Source organism: Spermophilus citellus (assembly GCF_964194105.1).
Source record: "Spermophilus citellus genome assembly, chromosome: 8".
In the NCBI taxonomy this organism is placed as follows: Eukaryota; Metazoa; Chordata; class Mammalia; order Rodentia; family Sciuridae; genus Spermophilus; species Spermophilus citellus.
The window spans coordinates 33,044,272-33,066,485 of record NC_138189.1 but is presented as its reverse complement, the minus strand read 5'-3'; the positions used below and the strand labels follow the sequence as shown (position 1 = coordinate 33,066,485).

General features: G+C 39.6%; 1 protein-coding gene across 17 annotated transcripts in view; it reads right to left on the bottom strand.

Moving 5' to 3' along the window:
- The window catches only part of LIMCH1 (LIM and calponin homology domains 1), a 320,832-nt gene that overhangs the window by 151,283 nt on the left and 147,335 nt on the right, over positions 1-22,214 (bottom strand). For 16 of the 17 annotated variants that reach the window (XM_081303315.1, XM_081303318.1, XM_081303309.1 and 13 more), the window contains exon 3: positions 14,459-14,528. In XM_081303315.1, coding sequence (XP_081159441.1) covers positions 14,459-14,528 — 70 coding nt within the window. Of the gene's footprint in view, positions 1-2,193; positions 2,326-14,458; positions 14,529-22,214 lie in introns of those variants that run through there. The other variant, XM_081303300.1, reaches the window with a different exon arrangement.

The window sequence follows — 22,214 nt, the reverse complement described above, 5'->3', positions numbered from 1 at the left end:
CACAAGTAATCTCTCCCTTCCATTTTATTCTTCATTCTCAAGTTATTCTTTCACTAGACAAAGGAAGGTCTATAATTCACTGAAATAATGGTTTGAGATAAGTATTGAACTCAAGAGTTCAAAGGGTCCTAAAGAAATTCCAGTAACCAACTCTGTTTCTCCTTTTTCTCCTCCTCCTCTTCTTTCTTTCTTTCTTTTTTTTCCCTGTTGCTGCTTTTCTTCATATCTTTGTACTGCATGATAGGAAACATTCTAGGTTCTTTACCTATATTAGCTAACTTGTTCTTCAGGCAAACTATATAAGGTAGTTACTATATTATGTCCATTTTATGGATAAGGAAACAAAGGTCTCAAATGATCAAATTAACCTGCCAATAATCTCACAACTGCAAATCAGGGGCTGGGGTTGTAGCTCAGTGGTGGAGTACTTGCCTTGTACATGTGAGGTACTGACTGGGTTTGACTCTCAGCACCACATAAAAATAAATATATAAAATAAAGGTATCCATCTACAACTAAAAAAAAATTTTTTTGAAAAAGATGTTGCAAATCAAGACTTGAACTTAGGCCACTGACTCTACAATGTCAGGCCCTAACCAGTATGCAACACTGCCTCCTGAAGAACAGCTCTTCAGAAGGCTGAGGGCCATTAGAAATTGTATCCTGGGCACTTCTTTGGTAAATATTGTTTACTGTATACCTGGTTCTAAAAATGTCCCCAGGGGGCATGAACACTTCCTAGGTAGCCAGTGTTCCCGCTTCTTTTCTAGTTACCATTTGTCATATCTCCCAAAGAATAAGAATGCCGAGTCTGCCAGACAAGGAAACAAGAGTGGGTTCTTCCTCCACATCTTCATCTTTTAAACGTCTTTATAGAAACAATCCCCACCCCTCCTAGCATGACTGGCACTCTTGGCAAGAGCCAGCTGGGAATATGGGGCAGCCATGGTTAGAGGTCTTGAACAAAAGTGGGAAATGACTAAAATGGTGTCAGGAGGTCCTTTCTGCTCCGATGTCAGATTAAGGAGGATGTTACCAGTGGGAAGGGCAAGCCGTAAGGAGGGCAAGGGAAGGCTGGGTCCAGTCCCCAGTGGCCTCCAGAGCCCCTTCAGAGAAGGCAGGCAGCAGAGGCCTGGGTGCCTGGGGGCGAAATTCCTGAGTCAGGCTCAGCTGGAGCTGGGGCGAGTGGGGGGACAGGGTTTTCTTTGCCCTTCATGCGACAGGCACCCACCCAGGCGGTGCAGAACAATCCCCTTCTCCCAGGGGCACTGAATCAGCTGCCCAGGGAACGACCCAGAGGGAAGTTCCAGACTCCAGATATTTGGTTTATTCAGCACCACGAAGGAAACAGCAGCAGTTCAGTGAGAGAATGAAAATGAGGAGTTTGCTGAGTAAAGGTGATAAAAATAGATTTTTCTGACTCTACGAAGATGAATCATTTTGCCATAGGGATCTGCGAGGCTCTGCTTCGGCCCAGCCTCATAAATTTGGTGAAGGAAAATTTCCTTCTCCTAGATAACTGGGGCCACGGAGTGTCCAGCATTCAGACAGGTCTGATGGGATTTTATTGAGAATTGCCCAGAAGTGACCTCCATTCCGTCCCCAGCTTCAGTCAACAGTGACTTGAAGGACAGGGATCGGCGGGCTAGGCTGGCCGCTCAGCCCTTGAACCCAGAGCCACTGCCTCTTCCTCCTGCTCCAATTTCCTCCTCACCTCTTTCCCTCTTCATTTCAAGAAAAGGAGATTTTAATAACAGTTTATAACAAGTTCACATTTCCCCACAAACACCATGTGCTCCCACAGCATTCTGGGATCAATCTTTAAAATGCAGCAAGTTACTTGAAATTCGCAAAGCTCCTTAAAACCTTTTTATTTTGATCACACTAATATATCTGTGTGTCTCCCAACACACCTCTGGAAAAAAAACACCATGCTTTCCTTCGAAAAAAAAGAAGAGGAAGAAGAGAAGAAGAAAGAAAAAAGCCTTTTTAAAAGCAACAGGTGGTAAAAATATCAGGGGAGAAGGTGAATTCAATTCTTAGGAAAGTAATTGTGGTATTATTTTAGCCAAACCATAAGCACATTAAAAAGTAACTTTTAAAAAACTAAGTGTTAAAATCTAAATAGCTTCCTTCCTTCTCTTGTGAACACCCATACACATGTATTATTTTTCCATAATGGATTTTACTCACCCCAAGTCTGCAGGGAGCCCCAGCCTGCCCAGCGTGGGAAGGGCATCCTCGCCCCAGCACAGCAGCCCCGATCCCTTACATCCCCTCTCCTAGAGCAGTCCCTGACACTGCAAGCCCCAGCTCTGTCAGGAGCAGCTGCAGCTGCTGCAGTGGAAGGGAACTCACTGGAGAGGGCTGATTGCCACACCTATTGGGAAGGGAGGCGGGGAATTCTGCTCCCTTTGAGGAAAGGGAATGAGCCTCCCAAGAGCTGATTGATGCCTGAAATAATTCTACAGGACAGCTTGGTGGCAACTGCCAGCACACAGTAGGCTAGCAACACAGTCAGTCAATCTGGATCTGGAATAGACACCCCTGTGGCACCGGTGGGACAAGGCTTCAAGTTCTGATTCTGGAACAAAGTAGCTGCATGACCCTGGGAAAGTCACTGCCATGTGATTCTCAGGTTCCTCGTTGATAAAATTTTGTTGTTTTGAAAATAAATCTCTGAATAGCTTCTCATTCTGAAATTCTAAGGCCATGATGATAAACAGGAGGGTAATAAATAATAAGCACAGCTACAAGGTATGGGAAGCATACCATGCACCACCCACTCTATTCTGCGTATCATCTCATTTAATACTACAATGCTAAGATTTATCGACCCCGCTTGATAGATGGGGAAACTATCAAACTCCACGAATCCCCGTGAAAATAAAGAATCATCATATCTATTCAGTGTTTTGAATTTAAATGAAAGCATTTAATCTTTGTGCCTGAAATTGAGATGACATCTGAGAATGGAATTTGGGCACTGTTGGGTGATTAATGTGTTTACAGTCTCCGCTGGTATAATTTTGAGATACTAGTATTTATGGTTATGGCTGTTCGTGCTACTGCAAAACCCATCTTCCACCTGTTGTTTTTTACTACACCTCCCTAAAGGATGTGAAATATTTCTTTGTGCAGGCTCTAAAAACAGGATCCTGAAATATGTGCGCAGAAACATCGTGTGTGGATTTACTGTTTGGAATTTTCTGGTGCTATAAAACACAGTGTTTACAACCAATTCATTATTTATAAAAGTTTATTAGATTGATATGCCAACTGACTCACTGGTATCCTGCCATTTATTGATACCAATACATCAAGTGGGTAGGCTGACATTTAATATTTATTAATAACTTCTGTTTCCTTGCCCTTTTCATCATTTCCTTTCATTATGTTCTCTTTTGTTTTTATTGAAATTTATTCTATTTTTAAAGTACTATTTTTTTTTAAATTTTGGAATCCTTTTCAGATTTATGGAAAATTGCAAAAATAGTTCAGAGGGTTCCAGTAGAACTTACCCACTGCATCTTAATTTCTATGGTACATTTTATAATAATTAATGAACAAATATTGGCAGAGTACTATTAACCAAAATTCATGATTTATTTGGTTCCATTCATTTTTTTTTTCTAATGTTCTTTTTGTGTTCCAGGATTCCACCCAGGATACTAGGTTCCATTGTCTCCTCAGCTTCTTCCCCTTGACTTTCTTGGTCTCGAAGACTAGCTTTATTTTCATGACCCTGACAGTTTTGACCAGCCCGGTCAGGTATTTTATAGAACAGTTCTTTTCTGGGCTTTGTCTGGTATTCCTCTGATGGTTAGAGCAGAGTTATGGGTTTTTGTGAGGAAGACCACTGAGGTAAAGAACAGCCTCATAAAACCATATCAATCATCCTGTTTGAAAAAAAATACTTCTGTTTTAAGTCCAATGAAACTTTAAACTGAGTAAAGTGGAATTTTAGAAAACATTAAATATTTAGAAAATATTAAGTATCAAACTTTTTACTCAGTGAGTAAGAATTTTATACAGTGGAGAGAATGAGAGACAGAGAAACTCATTTTTTTTTTTTGAGAAACTCATTTTTATGACCATTTTGAGATGAGGGTAGACCCGAGACTATAGCAGGAAGCTGGCTAATTACAAGATAGGTGTCTAGCAATTCTTTTGAACTACTTGCCAAGACAAACTTCCTACAAAAACAATCTCAGAGGAAGGTGCATTTCAAACCAAGTGTTGTTTCAGCCTCGAATGGTCTCCTTTTTGTACAATACCTTTAAGTATTTGATAAAATGTGTTCCTGTTGTCAAACTAAAGAACCCCTTCAGACCCAAGTTTGAAGTACATGCTGAGAACTAGTTCTACAGAAGTTTCTTCTTTGGACTACAACTACATAGACAAGAAGTAAGACTTGGGAGAAAGGTATGTGCTGCTATAATGGAGTTTTTCCTCGCATCTCCCAACTGAAGTCTTATTTCTAACTGAAAAAAAAGTGAGGAAATGATGTCATGTCACAAACTCTGCCGAATACTGTTCCACAAAAGATAAGGGAGAACAAGTGGTTTCTTTTTTCAAAGAATGAGATTTTTGAAAAAAGAAAATTTTTCAGAGACAGGAAGGAAAAAAAAAAATCTAAGGTTTGGCGGGGGGGGGGGGATTTATAGCACTGCTATATATAACCTTCCACCTTTGCTGAGACACAGAATAATTGTGGAAACAAGCTTGGAAAAACAATTTGTGGCGTATGAAGAGGCTATTAGGCTTCAGCTAGCAGTTCCAGTCATTCATAACACGTGTGACTAAGAATTTAAGTGCTTGGCTGGCTCACCGATGGTTAGGGGCTACATTGTCTAACCCTCCTCCAGTGTCTCCAAATTCGTATGTTGAAAACACCCTAGAACTTAGAACATGACTGCATTTGACTTTACAGAGGTAATTAAGTTATATGAGGTCCTCTGGGTGAACCGTAATCCAGACTGTGACAGTGTCCTTATAAAAAAGAGGACACAGATATAGACAGAGGGAAGACCATGTAATGGATGATGCAGGGAGAAGTAGCCATCTATGAGACAAGAAGAGAGGTCTCAAAAGAAAATAGTCCTACCCCCCCACTTGGACTTCCAGAATTGTGAGGAAGTAAATTTCTCTTGTTTAAGCCACCTACTCACCTAGTACTAAAAATCAGCCAGGCAAGGTGATGCATACCTGCAATTCCAGCAATTCAGGAGGCTGAGGCAGGAGGATCACGAGATAAAATCCAGCCTCAGCAACTTAGCCAGCCCCTAAGTGAGAACCTGTCTTTAAATACAATACAAAAAAAAGGGCTGTGGATGTGGCTGAGTGGTTAAGTGCCCTTGGGTTCAATCCCTTGTGCTAAAAATAAAAAAATAAAGATCAAAAAATCGAAGGACACAAGATTGGGTGGATATTATATCCTAAGGATTGTTATCCACATGAAGATCTTGCTAAGTTGCCATCTGTTGTGATTTTCAAAATGCAATTGCTAATGATTTTTCCTGTGGTTCCAAATTCCTTTGGTTACCTTTCCTCCTTCCACCAGTCCTTGCCAATGTGAATCACACCCTCCAAAGATAAGACTACGATTTAGGGTGGAAAATAACTTCAAAGCTTGTGATTGTAATAAAGTAATTTGTCTTCATATACACTTAAGCATACAGATTTAACATCAAAGGTTGTTCATTCATTAACCCCGTCCAATTTTTTACAACTTTTTTTCTTGAGTTCCCAACCAACATTTCTAATTGTTTGCCAGACATCTGCACAGGAATATCTCTTAGAGATAGCCAACTCAATATGTCCAAACAAGAATTCATCTTTTCTCTTGGAACTCACTTCTCATTTCCCTGATCCCATGATTCCTATTCATCGGTACACTCCAAGTTGCTCAAGTCCAAAATGTAGATGTCATCATCTAAAATTATGTCTTGCATTTCATCAAGTAAGTCTTTTTTTTTTTTTAACCTCTGAAATAAAGTTGCATCTTTCCATCGCTGGAAAGCACAGTGTCATAACTGAATTGGCAGGTTTTTAAAATTAGTTTGACTTTTAAAAATGGTATGTCTTCTAATCGATGGCATATTACATTCAGGGACAGACAAGTCCTGTCTCCTTATCTCCACTCCCATGGCTTCCACCCAGTTTAGGTGCTCCTCATCTGTCATTTGAATTACTTGCCTCCTAATTGACTTTTATTGTGGTCTCCTCTGGCTTTTCACAGAGCTGCTAAGTCACCTGGAACACAGATTCCCTTGTTCTCAGTGGCTTTTTCCTGCATACAAAGGAGACCAAATTCCTCCAGATGGCCTTTCTGGTCTCTGGGTACTATTCCTGGTCCACTTTCCAAAGCAAGGACTTCCCTCGGGAACCTTGGGCTCCAGCAGTCATAGAAATACTAGTCACTCCCACACAGCATCCAGGTTCTTCTGGTTCAGACTTTCTCATTCCAAGCAAATAAGTCCTTCCCCAACTCCAGTGCTCTTCATGATTCACAGTTCAAATCCCACCTCTCCCAAAGTTCTTGACCTCAAATCAAAATTTCTTTCTCATTTTTCCTTGCATATGAATATTTTACTAACATTCAGTCTACCTAACATGAGGCCTTATCTGTAAATCTGTCTCCTGGAAGGAAATTCCCTAAGAGAAAGAATCAGGTCTTGAATCATAAGAGTGTTTTCATTTGTAAGGTGAGAGAGAGCCAACTATCTGTGTTTGGTGTTATGTGCAAAAGAAAATTAGGAAACAGAAAATGGATGTCATAGAGAGAGATGATCAAAGGAAAACGGTACTATCTTTGAAGTGCGATAACCACAGGGACACATTTTCAAGAGAAAGAGAAGCCCAGGCCTAGGTTTCCCAGTAGATAAATACAGATGCTCCTGGCCTTATGCTGGGGTTATATCCCAATAAACCATTGTAAGTTGAAAATATTAAGTCAAAACTGCACTGAATCCACCCAACCTATGGAATATGATGGCTCAGTCCCCCACAGTGCCTGTTGCTTGCTCTCATGATTGAATGGCTGCAGCTCACTGTGCGGCCTGGCATCGTGAGAGTATCACCCTGCCTATCACTAGCTTAAAAAGATACTCAAAATCCAAAGTACGGTTTACACTGACTGAGTACTGCTTTCATACCATAGAAAAATCAAATAATTATAAATGGAACCAACATAAGCCAGAGGCCATGTGTAAATCATTTCAATCCCTGTGACAGCAGCTTTTTTTTTTTTTTTTTTTTTTTTTTTTTTTTTAAGAGAGAGAGAGAGACACACACACACAGAGAATTTTAATATTTATTTTTTAGTTTTCGGTGGACACAACACTCTTGTTTGTATGTGGTGCTGAGGATCGAACCCGGGCCGCACGCATGCCAGGCAAGCGCGCTACCGCTTGAGCCACATCCCCAGCCCTGACAGCAGCTTTTGACAGCTGCCAGGGACCCCTTGCTCCTGGTGCTCAGGTCCTCAAGTAATCTCCTCCCCTTGAGGGTGGGCTGGACATAGTGACTTGCTTTTAATTAGGGGAGTAGATAGAAGTGAGAAAAGTCACTTCAGAGGTTAAGTTATAAAGGACTGTGACTTCCATCTTATTTGTTCTCTCTCTCTCTCTCTCTCTCTCTCTCTCTCTGGTTCTTCTTGCTCACTCAAGTTGATGAAGCTAACTGTAATATCGTAGCTGCTCTCTGCAAAGGCCAACATGACAAAGATCTGAAGATGGCTTTGGTCAACAGCCTGTGAGGAACAAGCACATGAGTGAGCTGAGGAGGCTCCTTCCTGGTGGAGATTTGGGTATCACTATGTAGCTACACCTCTGGCCTCTCTCATCGCCCATTTTCCTTCCCTAGGTTCATATTCCCCCATTCAGCTGAACTTGGGGTTGAATGTACCAAAGACCCCCGTGTTTTTTTCCCCCCTACATCCTGTACTCTTTGATATCTAAACCTACTGCCATTTCTATATCTGCTTGGCCTTGGCAGGCAGCAAACTTGAGAACAGCGAATTCAACACACCTTGTAAGTGCGGTGTAGGGACACAGCTGAGGTCTCTCACACTGTGTCCGGCAAAGAGGGTAAAGGAAAGTGTGTCATTAAATTCAGTTTTGGCTGAGATGCTTCTCAAGATCTATTCATTTCCTTCAGTGAAATGTGCTTCCTTCACAAAGAATCTTACCAGCTACTAGTTCTTACTTATCACATGAAGAAGAGTCCAGCAACCTCTAGGGATGCCTAATTATGGTGTTCTGAGCCTCTCTTTCTCTCCTACTCCTGACTGAGATTCTGTGTCCTCCTGTCCCTGCAGCTGTGTTGTCCAGAACAAAAATCATGGACAAGAAGAGCTAGTCTAGCTGAACTGACTAACGCAGCAAGAGACTGGCAGTAATAGCAAAGAAAAAAATAAGATGCAAGAAAGGTAAGAGCTAGCACAGTGTGAGTCTGGGGGATGTGGTGTTGCTGCAAATAGGGAAAGGTTTGCAGGGGCTGGCAAGTTTGCTGTGCATGCTCATGAGAGACTGTGTTTGTACTGTGTAAATAGAAAGAGGAAAAGAGACAGGGGAGGGAATTTTAGGAAATTTTGCTGAATGTTATAAGTGAAATTATTATGATTTCTAAGAAAAATTGCAACAAAGATTTTTTAATGCTTTCTTATCATTATTGGTTGTTAGACTGGTGTTTCATTGACTGCAATGCTTGAGGTGTAGCCACATGGAGTATGATGTCATAGGGTGATAGCAGAAATATTACATTTCAGGCCTTTTAAAGTAGGCCTAGGCCTCAACTTGATTAAGTTAAAAGATATGAAATTAAAAGGGTAGTCTTCTAAAACCATCCAAGGGCCAGGTGCAGTGGCACTTAGATGCCTGTCATCCCAGTGGCTTGGGAGGCTGAGACAGGAGGATTGCAAGTTTAAAGCCAGCCTCAGTAGTTTAGTAAGGCCCTAAATAACTTAACGAGACCCTGTCTCAAAATAAAAAACAAAGAGGGATGGAGATGTGGCTCAGTGCTTAAGCATTCAATCCCCAGTAACCCCCCCCCCCCAAAAAAAATCTAAGGTCTGCTTATGAAAGGACATCCTGAGAGTATGGCAATGACAACATTCAGGGGCTACTGCAAAGATTAAGAAGGACAGTCTAGCCTTGTATCTGGCACATATTAGGCACTTAATATATGATGGGTATCACTATAGTAGCAAAACCTATGGCCTCTCTCATCACCTGTTTTGCCTCCCTTGTGGCCTAAAATAATAATTTTGACTGGAAGAGAGACAGAGGCAGAGGACAGAACCCAAAGGAACTGCCTGTTCTCTTCCTAAAAAGATGAGACTCACATAAAGGCTCTGCCCTCCAGTTACCCAGCTTTCGACAGTTTTGTGTATCTACCTTTTGTCCAAAACGATATTTTTAATCCTCTCATAATGTGGAAATCTCGACAGCCCTGTGCCCTTTCCACTCCTCCCTCCCTCAATCAATGAAACATCAACTGCTCTGCCCTCCGTTTCATCCAATAAAGCAGATACCTTCTGAAAGCTTCCGAAGGTCCACAGAATTTATGGAAATTTACATTTTGATCCATTTCAGGGAGCTCAGATCTAACTGTCTATGAAAGGTTATCTTGGATGAAAGAAAAATACATCTTTTTTTCCCACAAAAATCCATTTCTGGGTGAGTTAAGGTTACTAGATGGTAGGCTAATTCAGAAACCAGTCACATTCCTGCTCTGTTGAACTTCAGTGAAAGTCAAATTTCCACCATTCATCAGGCTAAGGGCATTTCGTGAAGTGTGGCATTTCACAGAAAGATACTTTGGGACTATTGGCCAAAAGAGAGAGGAGAGACAGATAGAAAGAGCAACTTATTAAGTAGTCTTTAGTCTTTGCTTTCCCCTCCTTCTCACAAAAGGTAAATTAACCTGGTATTAACATGTGTTCCGTCTTCCTCTGGGAACACTTGGATATGTAACAACCAAGGAGAGGGCAGCCTTGGTATGCGATTCACCTCGGCTTTTACTATTTGTCTCATCTTGGGCAAATAACTCTTCCCTAAAGGACTCGCACATCTTCGTTTATAAAATAAATACATCTAAGGTGACCTTCCATCTGAAAAATTCTCTTTTTCTCAGATCACGTTCATCCTCATGGATTCACGTGTAAGATCAATCAAATATTTCATGACAGCTCTAGAAAGGTTCTACACTCGAGGTCAGAATCCCCAAATATCATCTATTTCCAATTGCACTGCACCTGCGTGCATGCGAATGGTTGTCAGAATCAAAATCCCAGCAAGTAAAAGCTTAATCCCCAAACTCCTGTGGTCAGCAAGGATTTGGGATTAAACAACACGTAGCATGATCTGTAATGAGCATTTCATGGAGTTTCAGGATGTAACTCGATTGTGCAATGCTGACGAGTTGGCCGGCAGAAGGGCAGCTTTTTAAAAAGTCCTTACTATGCCAAGACCTAAATTTGAGGTCTTTCTCTCTGGCAACAGCTAGCAGGATCACTCACACCTAAAAAAGAATGCAGCATCTGTAGGCACTCACCACTCGGCTTCAGATGTCAGCAGTCGTTACAGAGGAAACACAGACCCCGATTCAGGGTCTCTGCATTCTTGCCAGGACATGATTTTCAACTACTTTGTTTTAACAACTTCACCCCTGAATTCTTTGTAACCACAGGGGCTAAAATACACCTATTCATGCTTTTGTAAATCTACAGGTGTTTATAATTTGGGATTGCTATGCGCAAACACACTTTTCTATTTATCTTCAAGTCAAGCAGCTGAGCCATCTTAATGGATTGGCTTCTCAACACGGGGCCATTAAGGCACACAAGCGTGGGCTCCGGGCACATCAAACCTTCCTGCTTCACTTCTCAGATATGATGCTGAGAATTTCTTGATCAATAGATGGTCAGTGGCCTGTCGAACCTCTGACAAAGTACAAACCAACCTCCAAGTCTTTAGATGCATTTGAAGTGTTCTCTGTCTGCCCTTCCCTGCCTGTCATAAGGATCAGAAAGAAGAAAATACATTACACAAAGGACTGCATCTCTACTAACCTGAATCTGCAAACTATCACTTATATTTGAAGTTCCTGGCCCCCACCAAAGAGAATTAATGCCTTTGAATCTCCAATTTTTTATATTGAAAAATTTCCAATTTACCAAAAGTGTTGCAAGAATAGTACCATGACTCATGCATGTCCCTCATTGAAGTCTCACATTTTACCATGTTTCCTTCCTTCCATCTCTGTCTCCATGTTTACATAAAATTATATATTATAGACAGACATTTTTGCTGAAATTCTAAACACATACACATGGTCCAATGTCATTGTTTACATTTCATCTCTAAATAATTCAATTTGGGTACCTTGTAATATCAAGAATACCCTCTATATACACAAGGGTAGGATCACATGCAAGACACTGAGAGAGTACTGTCATCAAATATTCAACTAGTATTCAAATTCCTCAATTGTCCCAATAATGTCTATCGTAGTTGCTTTTTCTCAAACAAAGATCAACCTTGTCTTTTACTATCCTTGGTCACCTTTAGTCTTCAGCAGTTTTCCCGCCTTTGGGATGGGGAGCTACCTTTATTGACACTGACATGTTAAAGAATAGAGGCCAGCTGTTTTGCAGTTTGTCCCTGGATTTGGAACTGTCAGATGGTTTCTTCCAAATTACGATTTCTTAGTGCATCACTTGGACACCATATGTCATTTGGGCCCATGATAGGTATTGGCAAATTGATCATGGCCCATTAACTACTTATAGCCACAGTGTCTTAACATGAAATAATCCATTTGCTGACTTTTAATTTCCAATTATTAACAGTTATTCAAAATATTATTCTCCAAAGTTGATTTAAACACAGCTGGCTTTCATCTCTTTCATGGATTAACTCATTTTCTCGTATTTCAGGGGATGCTATCTGTACTCTATAATGAAAGATCATAACAGTCCACAAATACTCAAGGTTTCAGAGGTGGTTTTGTGTAGGAGCTTGATAAATGAATAGGATTTGGTCAAGAAGAGGAGGAGGACAGGATCATATGCATAAGGACTGTCATGTAAAAAAGCATCATACATGGGAGTGAGTAGCATTTGAGGAACCACGAGTCAACTAGAGCAGTCCAGGCAGGAGATGAGACAGGGCTGGCAATGTGTCTCAGGGGGAGAATGCTTGCCTAGTATGTGCAAGGACCTGGATTCAATCCCCAGTACAGCAAAAAGAAAAAAAAAAAAAAAGATGAGGATCGTCTGCTATAGGACAGTGGCCAAGGAAATGTAGACAAGTAGACAGAGTCGAGTTGATTGCATGTCTAGATGCCTGCAGACATTGGGCGGGAGTGGTCATTTGAGTCTCGTCTGAATATGCTGTCCAAAGGGCCTGAGGGACATTCAGATGGAGCTGTCCAATAGACAGATCTCCAGGTCTAGAGTTCAGCCGAGAGCACTTGGTGGGAAACGCTGACTTGGGTCAAATATGGAAATAGGAAGAAAGCAACAGAGGCCCCCTTGCTGGCTTGCATCAGATTGTCTGACTGCTTCAAAGACAACATGAAAAGGACAGTATTTGATCTATGATAAGAAACAATATGGGGCTGGGATCATGGCTCAGTGGTAGAGGACTTCCTAGCATGTGTGAGGCACTGGGTTCATTCTCATGTATCACATATTAAAACAAAAAAAAAGGTCTATTAAAAAAGAAAGAAGTAATAATACAATGATAAATTGCACACATTGCAAACCCTTAATTTTACTAAAATCATTTGTGACTCACATTTTAAGTTAAGCTTTCAAAATCCTTTCCCTCTCAGCTACTGGATGCAGAACTACCTGCTTCTGTTCACAAGGATTCCCCCCGGGGCCGCTTTTGACTTTAAGCTGCAAGTTGTGCTCCTGTAATATTAAACACCCACGTTCCAAGGTCAGGGACTGCCCCAAGCTTGGAGCCAAACAGGAATTTGTCAGAATCATGAAGACCACTGCTTCAACATTTGAAAGAGATGGATTTAATAAAAGGTTCTAAACTAATGAGTGTGTGTACATTCTAATGTGAATGTCTATAAGATTATATATATATGTATATAATATATAAGATTATATATATATGTATATAATATTATATATATTATATACATTACAAAATTATTCAAATTCATTCCTCCTAAATTGACTTATGTAACCATCTATCTATGTATTAACTTACTTGGCTACACAAATCTGACAAATAAAATTAGAGCGGTTTTTAATGATAAATCACCAACTCATGACCAACTGACATCAGAAATCAAATGCGTCCATAGAAATCACAATTTTTAAAATGAAGAAACTTGCTCATACCATGTGCCTTCCTACCAGAACCCCCACGGTTTTCAAGCACAATAGTTTTTTGTCACATCTCATTTTAATTAGTCATCGTGACACGGCTAAGAAACTATAAAACAATCAGCAAGGTCTATGTAGGATCCTGCCTAAATTCTTGACATTTTTCTCATTGTTTTCTGCAAACACACACACACAGAGAGAGAGAGAGAGAGAGAGAGAGAGAGAGAGAGAGAGAGAGAAGGCAATCATAAGGGAAGCAGTCAGTGAATCATTACCAGGCCATACACACCCTCTGCTTTGTGCATTGGTATGCATGTACACGTGTATGTGTGGGCATGTGTGTACCAAGTTCCTTCCAGAATTAAAATTGGGTTGTCTTCCCAACCTTCTAACTTTTTCCTTTTTCTAATCAAGAGGCAACACCAATCAAATAATTAAAATTAGTTGCCAAGAATCATGAAACATCATAATGCTTGGGAAAACCCTCTTGCTTCGGACCACATGTAAACATATGACTTCTATAGCCGTCACATGGGAAGGTTCAGAAGGGTGAGGGTACTGCTCCAACAGTTCTCCAGATGACAACGGATCACTTTAGTGCCCCATGATATCTTTAGAATAGTTGTCAACACATAATTGGTCTAGGAATACTTAGAATGGTGGTATTTAATCCCAAGTAGATTTCTGATATTGAAAACAGCCATTTATTATGAAGATGCTGTTTCTCTTGAAAGTCTCTTTCTCCCCTCCCCTCCACTGCAGGGGAATGCAGGGGGCAGCACTGGAATGAGAAAATGTAATTAAAATCACATTCCTCCCCTGGGGTCAATCCAATTATCAGCCTCTCACCCCAAAACAAATTTACCTCTTTAAGACTGAAGGACTTTATCACTCATGATGGGAAAACTACAAACAAAGATTAAGATGCCACTTAGACATCACTGGAATTTTTCATTTTTAAGTGAACTCTTAGTTTAATGGATTCAATGCGCTCTCATTCAAGTAGAATATATATGGCAGGAGAGGACTGTAATAAATGGTACTGTCATGACCCTTAGGTTAAAGCAAAGGAATATTGGAAAATAAATCTCCATTCTGGATACTCACCAATCCTGCAATGGGGGTAGGCAATCTATTGATCTTTTTAACAAGTCCTGGCTTTATAGCATTCAGCAACCTGTCATGAAAAAGGCAGAATGTCAAGTGAGACATAAAGCAAGATGGATCACACAAATCACCTTTATCCGGGGCTACAGCTAAATGCTGAATAGGAAAAACACTGAATTTAAAGCATGTAGTAAATCTCAATAATCTATCAGTCTTCATGCATATAAATAAAGAGCTTTGCCAATATCAAGTTTGTCCAAGGCAGGTGGGAAGTTTTACATTTTGAAAATGTTAGGAGAGAAGAGAGGGGAGAGACGAGGAGGGGATTCAGGGGAATGGACAAGGAAATTGTCTAGAATCAAAGCCAGGTATTACAAGGTAGGTAAGTCTTACTGCTAATTCTCCTAGCTAAGGCAGGGATCTCTTCACCAAGTTCAGAGATCAACATATATCTTTGCAAGTGATTTACCAAGACGAATTCTGCCTACAGACCTTATTTGCTCTTTAAGGAGAGTGGCTTATTAAATGTGGTTAAGCTTCGCTTAAAAAGGGAGGGCTATATTTAGTAAGAGGTTAACGAATCAAATACTAAAGATTTTCAACAAGGCTGTCCACAATTCCCTAAATACAAAAGATATTAGAGCCTAAGACTTTGAGGATAATGTTGAAATCATGTAAAAACAGCAACACAAACAAAGGAATATAAGAGGAACAACTATAACTGTTTGTCTTCAGGAAATATAAATTCAGAGTGAAGAGAAATAAGAAAGGCAAGTAGTAAAACTAAAATGGGGGGGGGCATCAGGGTAACAGGCTGGAGTGAGGTAGTGGCAAAGCAGATTATTCATAAAGGAATAATCGAAAGTAAGGGGTTGTAGAAAGGAAGCATTTCCACATTCAAGAATAAGGCAATTGGGGCTGGGGTTGTGGCTCAGCGGTAGAGTGCTCACCTAGCATCTGTGAGGCGCTGGGTTCGATCCTCAGCACCACGTAAAAATAAATAAAGATATTATGTCCAACTACAACTAAAAAATATTTTTAAAAAAGAATAAGACAATAGTAACTTATCTCAGGATACCATGCAAACAGAAACTTAGGGCAAGAGTTTAATTAAATTCAATCTGCAGGTTACAACTATAGGCCAAGGTGGCCGAACGCCTGTTTGTTTTTTAATAAAGTTTTATTGGAATACAGCCATGCCCATTCATGAACCTATTATTTAAAGCTATATTTGTGCTACAACAGCAGAGTTTGATAGTCACAATGGAGACCGCATAGTCCATAAACATAAAATTTTTAATCCGTTTTTTAAAGAAGTTTGCTGACTTCTATTATGATTCATGTAATCCAATAATATAGTAAATTATGAAGGACTTGGGTTTGATAGATTTCCATAGGTCAGTAACAGAATTCTTGGAAACAGTTTTGACATCATTACATATCAATATATTGAGAAATGTCCCTACTATGGTTGTAACAGACAGAATATTCTACTTTTGTGTCAAAGATTAATTGTCTATTCCTGGCATCTTTCACTGAAAGTCCAGCATGCTGTCCCCAACATGTAAGAGTTAGAGTGAGCGTGTGCCTTCTTGTTCCCGAGAACCAAGATGCTGTTTTAACCACACATTTAATCTTTTCAAAAAATACTTTGTTATAACTTAATTTGGAGTTGTTGGTTTTTCAAATTGGAAGGGAATTTATCCTTGCTTCCCATTTTACACCTCAGAAAACTGAGACCTGGTGTTGGTGATCCAGATCAGTGGCCCAGTCAGGTCCAGCACCCACGTGTCTTGGACCAGTACACTCTCTTGGGTGGTGCTGATTTCCCATTTTTCCAGTATAAGATACACAGGGAGACATGATGTCTCCCAAGCCAAGTTTTCACATATACAGAATTCCTAGGATATACTACTTTTCTCATTAGTTCTTATTAGTGTCATTTAAACTAAATTTTTAAATCATATTCATGGACAGTGTTAAGAAATCAAGAGGAATCAAAAAGACCTACAGCAAAATGTAGAACTTGCTGTCACTCTGTCCCACAGGACCCCACACAGTCTATTCCCTGAAGGCAGTCTGAAAGACTTTCCAGAAGATAACTTCAAAACACAGATAATTTAAAAAAAAAAAAAAGCCAGTAGCATATAGTACACACTGTCCTATGCTTTGTTTTAACAATATCGTCACCCCTTAGTATCTATGGGGGATTAGTTCCAGGATCCTCTCAAATGCCAAAGTCATAGGTTGCTCCATACCTTATATAAAATGGTATACTGTTTGCATATGACCTACACAACTGTCACATGTACTTTATTTGCTTGCTTAGTGGTATTAGGAATTGAGCCCATGGGCACTCTACCACTGAGCAATAGCCCCAGACCTGTTTTATTTTATTTTTGAGACAAAAATTTTTGAAGTAAAGCTGGCCTCAAACTTTTAATCCTCCTGTCTTAGCCTCCCAAGATGCTGAGATTACAGGTGTGCATCACTGTGCCCAGCTCCCTCCATAGTATTTTAAATCATCTGTAGATTACTTATAATACCTAACACAATGTAAATACTATGTAAATAGTTGAAAGTCTGATCAAGTTCAGTATTGATGTAATTTTTAAAATATTCTTGATTTTGTTTGTTTGAATCCACAGATGCAGACCCTATGGTCATGGAGGGCGACTCCATGTCTTGGAGGTTACACAATTTGACCTTGGAAAGTGTGCCTTATCAGTGCATATGACCCTCATCCTTAATAGAACACAGGAGGGCTGTCAGAGGGGGTGAAAGTCCTGGCTCTGGAGTCCAGCTGCCCAAATTCACTAGGGGTCTTACTTTGGGCAAGTCCACTAACCTCAGTTTTCTCCACTCTAATGTAGAAGTTTAATGAAACCAATTTCACAAGTGTCAATGTGGCTTAAAAGAGGTAATTACTGATGGTTGAATGTGATGATCATTATTATCCAAAGTACATGAATTGGTGTGCATATACTATGTATACAACCAGAGATATGAAAAATTGAGCTCTATATATGTAATAAGAATTATAATGCATTCCGTTGTTTTATATAAATAAAAAAGAAGAAGAAAAAAGTCTTTAAAAGAAAGGAAAAAAAAGAGATAAAATATATAAGAAGCCAACACAGAACTGGCGTTCTCCACAAATGTTTCTGTGTTTGTAAGCATTCTTTTATAGGAATTCAATTCACAGAATTTCAATGGACCACTCTAATAATTTTTTATTTTTAAACTTAAATGCAATACTGTTCATACCAGATACTAACCCTTGCTGCTAGTTAGTCAAAGCAGAAAAAAACAACAAAACATTCTATTCTCAAATTCATAATTTAAACATTCTTTTTTCCAAGAGGCACCTTTTCCTCGTCTATATCTAAGGAACATATTAATATTTTTAGTAACAATGGCTCCCTCAACCCACTTTTTATTGAATTTATATTTTTAAAACATCTTAAATATTTCATTGTATTCATCTTTCATAGAATTATATTTATCTGGCAGAATTTTCTATGTCACATGAAGTTGTAAAAATAAATAAAACTATAATTCTAGACCTTAATTAAAAGAACAAAAAATTCTGCTATCTCTAAAATGTTTTACCATAAATTAAAAAACAAAAAGCAACAGCACTCTTATTTAGAATATTTTTAAAATCAAGGCAGCAGAATTTTTTTTCATGTAAACACTCTTCCAATTCTGTAGAGTTTACAGTACACAACAAGAAAAGATAACTTTGAATTCATGTCATAGAAATGACCAACACCTGCTCATCTTGTATTTTGCATTAAACTGAGGACATTTTTTGTATATATTAGGAAACAGAGGAGCTATTCAACAATAGGGCTATAAGTCAGAGTCAATAATATTCACTTACAATTTTATTAAAAACTATTATTGCCTCTCTATGTAAATTTAAAATATACATATTTTCAATAAAAATATATTGATGAGCTGGGTGCAGTGGTGTACTTATAATTCCAGCAAATTGGGAGGCTGAGACAGGAGAATTCCAAGTTCAAGGCCAGCCTTGGCAATTTAGTGATACCCTATCTCAAAGAAAAATTCTTTTTTAAAAGAATTTTTAAAAAGGGGGGTGGGGGTGGGAGTGTAGCTCAGTGGTAGAGAGCTTACTTAGCTTGTTCCAGGCTGTGGATTCAATCCTCTGCACCACCAAAGAAAAAAAACCCCAAAACTGGGGAAGTGGCTCAGTGGTAGAGTGCCTCTGGGTTCAATCCCCAGTCTCACAAAAACAAACAAAACAACAATATCAAAAACTATTGATGACATGCTTTAAAGTGATGATTCCAGGGATGATATTTTATATTTATCTACCTTCTGAGATATACATCACCCAAAAATATTGGTCATATATTACTCTCCCATTTCTGTAGAAGAAACAATTGAGCCGAAAACAGATGTTGAAGATGTTCCAAGAGGCATGCCGGGCTAGTCTGCAGCATGGCTGGCACGTTCTTCATACCTTAGGCCAGTCATTTTATACCACACGTGTTAGTTTTCACCACTGTGACAAATATATGAAAGAAATTATTTAAAGGAGGAAAGATTTATTTTGGCTCATGGCTTCAGAGGTTTCAGTTGATGGTCTGTTGGCTTCATTGGTTTGGGCCTTAGGCAAAGCAGAACATCATGGTGGAAAGGCATGGCAGAGGAAAACTCTTAGTTTATGGCAATAAAAGCAGAGAAAAGGCGGGAAGGAGACTGTGTGTGTGTTGAGGGGTTGGCACTCAGGACAAGTTATAGCTTTCAGGGCCCTCCCCCAGTAACCTACTCTTGCCAACTAGGCCCCATAGCCTACAGTTTCTACCACCTCCCAATAATGCCATCAAGTAAGAATCCCCCAGTGGATTAACTGACTGGTGAGATGAGAGCCCTCAGGATCCAATCACTTTCCCCAAATCCCCACCTCTGAACATTGTTGCATTGGGAACCAAGCCTTCAACACATAAGTCTTGGGGGGACACTTCATATCCAAACAATAATACCACAATGTGGTGCTTGAGTGAGTCCAGCTTCAGTACGTGATTTCAAAGCACAACTCAAAACAAATTGCACCAAACATAATACATCAGGGATGAATAAAAGGAAAACAGAAGAGAAAGACTTGGGGGATGGCAATTTAAAACACATCTGACCTGTGTTCCATCTACAGATGTCTACAACGTCACCACAAGGGATCACAGAGGACAAAGATAAAAATGTGGAAGACATGTGGGCCAGGTAGGAGGATCTGGTTTAGACATTTATGGATCCAGTGATCCTTTGTCAAGTACTTTGCCAAGAGGTATGTATTGCACACCATTTCTAGGCACAGAAAGGGTGCAGAATGGTGAACAAAGTTCTTGTCCTTTGGAATTCATCATCTTGGTACTGGTGAGTAGGTGAGGAATGAGGAAAGAAAAAAATAAGCAAATGAACAGTAGGGAATTTCAGACAGCATGAGCACTGAAAAGATCAGCACAACGATGGGCCCGTGGGTCATGCCTTTACAGGGTGATCAGAAGGCTGTTCTGGGGATGGAACATTTAAGAAAAAGGTTGAATGATACAAAGATATTAGCCAAAGAGGAGAATGAGGGCAAGAGGGTGGGCTTGGTTACCAAGGGATGATCAGAAGGTCCACGTAGCACAGTCAGTAGAAGAAAGAGATCTATGACACAAGGGTCAAAGTAAAAGAGAGAGCCAGACGCAGGTAAGGCATCTAGTTTTTTCCCCGAAGTTTAATGTGAAGTATGAGAAGCTGTTTACAAAGGAGACTGAGATGATCCGACTTATATTTTCAAAACATCATCATATGTGAATAGTTACTTAAAAAACACAATTATAATTATATACTTACAGAAAATTCGTGCTTACTAGAGATCAGAGGTATCAGAAAGCATAAATAAACAAATATCACAAATAACATATAGGACTCAGCCTGAGGAAGAAGAAGGGAAGTGAACTTGGAGTCAACAGTCTAAGTTTTACCAGATAAATCCAATCAATACTCATTAGCTACAAGTTATTGGGGAGTCACTTGATCAGGGTCACAGTTCTGCCTTTAATAAAATGGTGATTTAAGAAGTCTTCACCTCCCATCCAGAAATGTGGTGAGCATCCAATGGGATGATTTCTCGTTAGCTCTTGATAAATGAAAACTTGCCTGTTCTCTCATTTAGCACACTGAGCATGTCCCTTTTTGCTAGGTAAGTGCAAGCTGTTTAACTTTTCCATTTTCCAGCTGCCAAAAACTAAGTTTCACTTATTTCTTTCACTGGCCACCTTTGGATAAAAAAAACTCACATAAATGAGTCAAATCTACAAATGTATTTAGCTTTCCTAGCATGTAGCCGGTGAAAAGCAACCAGAAAGAGCAAGAAAAGTTATGGTCTTAGATGCCCCTTGATTATGAAAGAAATTAACAGCATTGAAGGCTAGAAAAATAAATGTGTTTCTTCTAATATAAATTAAATGGTGTATACAAAACTCTTACATTGTAAATCTAAAACACACGGTGACTTGTAAGTCAGAAGCTTATTCCATATGTTCCTTCAAGTCCTCAACAAATATTTATGGAGCATGCATGATGTGTGCTCTGAAGCTGGGGTGCTGGGCATGTAAAGGAAAGCACGGGAAACCCCAGGTCTCTCCCTCATGCAGCATGCTCACTCAAACTGTGCACATGTGTGGTTCGTTGCCATGCCACCTAATGCAAGGCCATCCTGAGTTTTCAAGAAGGTGAATTCAAGACATGTTTATATGTACTGTATGGAATATAGTTCTGCAAAGATTAACGACTGGATTCCTCATAAAATGATGGTTGAGACAGTTAGGAATGATGGTGACATTCTGACTCTGCTACAGATGGCATTTTATAACTCCTTGTACCCTAATATCTAGCACATGGCAGCCTCTAAACCATTGTTTAATGGTTACAAAATACCAAGCAAAGACTTTTTTTTTTCACCTACAACTTTTAAAAAAAAATCTCAAATTCCCTTTCTGAAAGAAAGAACTTTGGTTTCGCACAGACCCTTCCAAAGGCCACGTAATGGCTTCACAAGAGGCAGGTACTAAGAATATCACTCCAGAGGTTCCATACGAGACCATCTAGACATTGCAAATTATACCAGTGAGCAGCTTATTTGTTTGGGCCTATAGTAGGAACATTAAAGGTTACAAAAAATTGAAAGGATTGGAAATTCTAAATGAATTGAGCTTACTCTACAAATCATGCACTTTGGAAATTCAATTGTAATAATAATTACCCTCTAGTTTGGGAGAGAGCAAAGCGGCTATCTAGACCAAGTTCATGCTTATCTCATGGGAAATCACTTTGTTCTTTACAACAAGAGGATTACATCATCATCTCATTAGCTTGGTTTGTGCAGCTGTGATAGGCAACAATGATCACAAAATTGCCCCACTTTGTGTCCCTTTTAATTTGGCTCAGTGGTGTTTTTCCATGTGCTTTCCTTGATCACTTCCTGGGTTTGACTGTGGACTCGGGTGAAGGTATAGGAACTTTCATTTAATCTAACATGGCATGTTTTTGAACCTAAGCATGTGATCACTTTAACCTTGACCATAAACCTGTTACAGATGTCATTTTTAAAGATTTATTTTTAGAGTTGCCGTGGCACTACCAGGAACATGAATGCACCCTTGAGGTCAAGAAAAACTTACTAAAATGAAGGGAAAAAGCAAAATCTGAACCAAAGGGTTTCATATGAACAAAATACTGT